Raw genomic sequence first — 5,273 nt, forward strand, 5'->3', positions numbered from 1 at the left:
GTAGTTCAATTACAACTTATGAAGCACTGTAATGATATAAAGATTCAATGCAGATTATTCTTTTTTTTTTAAGATTTTATTTATTTATTTGACAGAGAGAGAGATAGTGAGAGAGGGAACAAAAGCAGGCAGAGTGGAAGAGGGAGAAGCAGGCTTCCCGCTGAGCAGGGAGCCCAATGAGGGGCTCAATCCCAGGACCCTGGGATCATGACCTGAGCCGAAGGCAGATGCTTAATGACTGAGCCACCCAGGTGCCCCTCAATGCAGATTATTCTATTGGCAAGTTTTGTGTACATTGAAGTATGTGTACAAGGGAGTCACAATTGCTATGCTAACACATGCAATTCCCAATTATGAACAATCATTTTTTTTTTAAAGATTTTATTTATTCATGAGAGAGAGAGAGGCAGAGGCAGAGGGAGAAGCAGGCTCCCCGCGGAGCAGGGAGCCCAATGCGGGACTCGATCCCAGGACCCTGGGATCATGACCTGAGCTGAAGGCAGACGCTTAACCATCTGAGCCACCCAGGCGTCCCATGAACAATCATTTTAATAAAAATAGATGTAAAACACATATTCTCACATAGTTCCGATACATTTGCTTTGTTTTCTGACAAGTGTATTTATTTACATACTTAAAATGTTCCATAATGCTGCTTATTATGTCACAATTACAGGAACTAACATCCCTCATAAAATGATACCCATAAAAGATGATACCTCAGATTCATTCAAGTATAGAATTTTTTCATCAGTGTCAATTCTCTGATACCAGTGTAGCTGGATTTCATGCCAACAATATCCTCACAATCAATACAGACACACACAGATGTTCCCTCCTATTCGTTCTCTCTGGCTACATTCAATTGACATGTATGGAGGAAGATATTTCCTCCTGTCTGGCATTCTACACAGTACCATTCTCTTATAAGCAATGAGGTGTGAGTCTGGGGGAAAAAAAAAATGTGTCCACATCTGTAGTCTTAAGGTTTCACTCCTATGTAAACTCTAGTGTAATCAGCTATTCACTTTCAATGACAACTTCTGAATATTTACTTCATTCATGATTTCTCTCCTCTATGAGTTTTCTGATGTAAAATGAGGCTGAATTTGTGGGAGAAAGTTTTCCAACACTCACTGCATCCATAAGGTTTCTCTCCTGTGTGAGTTCTTTGATGTATAATAAGATGTGACTTCTGGACGAAAGATTTCTGACATTCACTGCATTCATGGGGTTTCTCTCCTGTATGTGTCTTCTGATGCAAAACGAGGCTAAATTTGATAGGAAAAGTTTTCCCACATTCACTGCATCCATAGGGTTTCTCTCCTGTATGGATTCTCTGATGAATAATAAGGCTAAACTTGTGGGAGAAAGTTTTCCCACACTGGAGGCATTCATAAGGTTTCTCTCCCGAGTGAATTCTCTGATGAATAAGGAGATAGGACTTCCGGCTGAAGGCTTTGTGGCATTCACTGCATTCATAAGGTTTCTCTCCAGTGTGAGACCTCTGATGAATAGTGAGGTGTGACTTTTGGGTGAAAGCTTTCTGACACTGATTGCATTCATAAGGTTTCTCACCCGTATGTGTTCTTTGGTGAAGGATGAGACTAAACTTGATGGAGAAGGTTTTTCCACATTCACTGCACCCATAGGATTTCTCTCCTGTATGAGTTCTCCAGTGAGTATTGAGGAGTGACTTTACACTAAAGTCTTTTCCACATTCGCTGCAATGATAGGGTTTCTCTCCTGTGTGGGTTCTCTGATGTCTAATGAGCTCAGATCTCTGGATGAAGGCTTTTCCACATTCACTGCATCCATAAGGTTTTTCCCCTGTATGAGTTTTTTGATGTAAAATGAGGCTAAACTTAAGGGGGAATGTTTTCCCACATTTATCACAGCCATAGGGTTTCTCTCCCGTGTGAGATCTCTGATGAATAATGAGCTGTGACTTGTTGCTGAAGCTTTTCTCACACTCACCACATCTGTAGGGCTTCTCTCCTGTATGAGTTCTTTGATGTGAAGTGAGTTGTGACTTATCACCGAAGCTTTTTTGACATATACGACATTCAAACCGTTTCTCTCCTGTGTGAGCTCTCTGGTGTTTATTAAGGCATGACTTATCAGTAAAAGCTTTCCCACATTTATTGCATCCATAAGGTTTCACTCCTGTATGGGTTCTCTGGTGTAAAATGAGATGGGATTTCCGGCTGAAGGCTTTCTCACACCTACTGCAACCACAGGGTTTCTCTCCGGTGTGTGTTTGCTGATGCTTAATGAGGTCTAACTTCTGGGGAAAGGCTCTCTTGCAGTCACTGCAGTTACGCTGTTTCTCTCCTGTTTTAGTTTTCCGATGTTTTATAAGCTGTGACTTGTGGCTGGAAGCCTTTAAATGTTCATTATATTCATTGTATTTTTCGCCAGTATGAATTTTCTCACGTTTAGTATAAAGAAATAATTCATCATATCCATTAAATTCAACTTTGTTTCTTGCACAGCTTTTATTCTGAATAATGTACTCTACATTAGGTTTCAAATGTTTCCCAAGTATGTCAAATGTATGGGATCTTTGTGCTAAAGGGACATCAAAGTTTAGGCTTAGAGATAATATTTTTCTAAATGCATTATTTTTGTGGTGACTCTCCATAGTTTCAAGGTTGCCTTGATTTTCTTGGTGCCCGTCTGTATGACAATCAACTTGCCAGGTGTCTTCTAGAAAGGAGACCAATGAGCCACAATGACCATGAAATAGAAAGAATGGAATTCTATAGCAAAGGCCAAGCAGAAAAGAAGAAATGAGACTGGGTATACAGTGAAAGTCTGAGACATTTGTAAGTGGAAGGAGGGGAAAAAAAATGGAATAAACTACAAAATGTGGAGACAAGGGACAATTTATGAATGCTGAGTATATTAGAAAAGAAGGCTATACCCATGCATTAAGGGGATGGAGATGAAAAGGCAGGTAAACTGAGGATGCCAGGGAGAAAGATTAGGAGAACAAGTTCCAAGATGAACTAGAGTGGGATCTGATCCAAATACATAAGAGGAGGAAATGTATTCTTTTATTTTTATTTTTTTGAAAACTTTTTTTTTTTTTAAGTAGGCTCCATGCTCAACATGGGGCTTGAACTCACAACCCTGAACACATTCTACCAAATGAGCCAGACAGGCACCCCCAGAAATGTATTCTTTTAAAAACCAAGCAAAAGAATCCTAATATGGAGAGATTAAAAAGTGCAGTCAAGGGGCACCTGGGTGGCTCAGTCGGTTAAGCATCCAACTCTTGATCTCAACTCAGGTCTTGATCTCAGGGTTGTGAATTCAAGCCCTGTGTTGGGTTCCACCCTGGGCATGGAGCCTACTTAAAAAAAAAAACAAGTGGAGTCAGTATTGATGTATGTGGGAACTTATGTCCCCCGTGCTGTCACATTCAGAGCTTAAAAACTTCAAGATTTCTCCAAACAATAGGTGCCTCCCTGTTTCTGACCAAATAGGAATTTACTTCCACTTATGCCACAGGGTTGGTTTTTCACTCACCTGGATGAATCTGACTCTGGATTTCTTCCTCTGTTATCCATGGTGTTCCATGTTCCAACTGGTAGAATGCATCTGCTTTGGTAACTTGATACCCTACTCAAGGAAAGTTATAGCGCATCCATGGACACAAATACTTTGGCTACAAGGCCTCTGAAAAATGGGGAAGGTTATATTGAAAGGCCTGAACAACTTGGATCTTAGCCAAATAAAGGCCTTTTACTTTGGGAATGAAAGAAAAGCACTCTATTAGAGGCCAGAAGGTACTAAAATCTATGATGTATGAAACTCAAGTTCAAAAAAGTAAGGTACTTGTAAGGCTCCACACATTTCATCACTGAGAAAGGAAAGGAAATTGATTGCCTACATTACCCTGGGAAAGCTCTGCTTACCCACTGATACTAGGTTGCTATAATTTTCCAACATCACATCTTGATACAGGTTCTTCTGAACGGGGTCCAGTAGCTGCCACTCCTCCCATGTGAAAACCACAGCCACATCCTTGAATGACAGTGACCCCTGAAAGAGAACATTCCTATTCATTTCTAAAGGGATTATCGTTGGTTAATACTACGAAGATAAGTATAATATAGTACTTTTTCTTATGGTAAGTTATTTGACTGCTTTCTGTATAACTAGCGTTGCATTATACTTTGTAGGAAAAACTAATTTTTTATTTAGAATATCCTGTCTTTGTGCTTCCAATCATTCACTGATGTATATGTTCACTCTTCCACAAAAGAGAAATAGGACATCCTGAAATCCTTTAATCTAGGGACCATCTACAATCTATGTGAAAGCTCTTATAGTCAGACTGCACTAGATACTCCTTTTTATATAAGACTCTCTCCTACCCTGAAGGAGCATACTAGCTTGCAGAGAGAGGAATGTACGTGCACGAGAGTACAATACATTTATATAGGGCAAGAAAGAAATATATACCATGTGGGCACCAATGGGGAGGAGAAAAATTACAAAGGTTGAACTTCAGAGAGGGGAGGAGAGAGGTGAATGGAATTCAAGAAAGAAGTAACATGAATGACAGCACAATGAAAAACCAGGAGCATTTAAAACACTGCAAATAGGGCGCCTGGGTGGCTCAGTCGGTTAAGCGACTGCCTTCGGCTCAGGTCATGATCCTGGAGTCCCGGGATCGAGTCCCGCATCGGGCTCCCTGCTCGGTGGGGAGTCTGCTTCTCCCTCTGACCCTCCCCTCTCTCATGCTCTATCTCATTCTCTTTCTCAAATAAATAAATAAAATCTTAAAAAAAAAAAACACTGCAAATACATTTCTTCCTAAGTTGTGAAATCAAATGACTGAATTTAGAGCAGGTAGAGCATACTATAAGCCCTCAAAAAATTTCTCACTTATTATTTTTGTTACTTAAATGTTGATAGGTATAGACTTCCAAGGTACTGGGTTAAGTGCATTTAGTAAGTTACAGAAAAGTACATAAACTGTAACCTAAATTATGACAAGGCATATTAGGTTCTGTGTGGTAAAGGGTTGACTCAACAGGCCTGGGTTGCCCAAGCCCTGCACACTCCAAGTAAAGGCCGGTCTTCAGGAGAACCAGCCCTTGACTTGGTCCTGGGAGATAAGCTCTGAACCACTGTAATATCCAGCCCGCTACAGGTGTTTTCCCATTCCTGAGGCCTAGGCTATGCTCTATCAGTTTGAATTTTGAGGGGCTGGAGACTGAGTAGCTGAGGTCAGTCATGTATGCTGAATGCCTGTGTTG

The 5,273-nt window shown here is 40.5% G+C and overlaps 1 protein-coding gene across 1 annotated transcript; it reads right to left on the reverse strand.

The window, feature by feature from the left end:
- Positions 1-601: 601 nt before the first annotated feature.
- On the reverse strand, positions 602-4,643 carry LOC117998369 (zinc finger protein 84-like). The gene is made up of 3 exons (XM_034987145.1): positions 3,924-4,643; positions 3,535-3,627; positions 602-2,709 (listed from the first exon to the last, which is right to left on the reverse strand). Exons 1-3 carry the CDS (start codon positions 4,072-4,074, stop codon positions 1,061-1,063), a joined length of 1,893 nt encoding a protein of 630 aa, XP_034843036.1. The 5' UTR covers positions 4,075-4,643; the 3' UTR covers positions 602-1,060.
- Between the last annotated feature and the right edge of the window lie 630 nt (positions 4,644-5,273).

This window comes from Mirounga leonina, unplaced genomic scaffold, assembly GCF_011800145.1.
Source record: "Mirounga leonina isolate KUSES-001 unplaced genomic scaffold, KU_Mleo_1.0 Mir_376, whole genome shotgun sequence".
Taxonomy (NCBI): Eukaryota; Metazoa; Chordata; class Mammalia; order Carnivora; family Phocidae; genus Mirounga; species Mirounga leonina.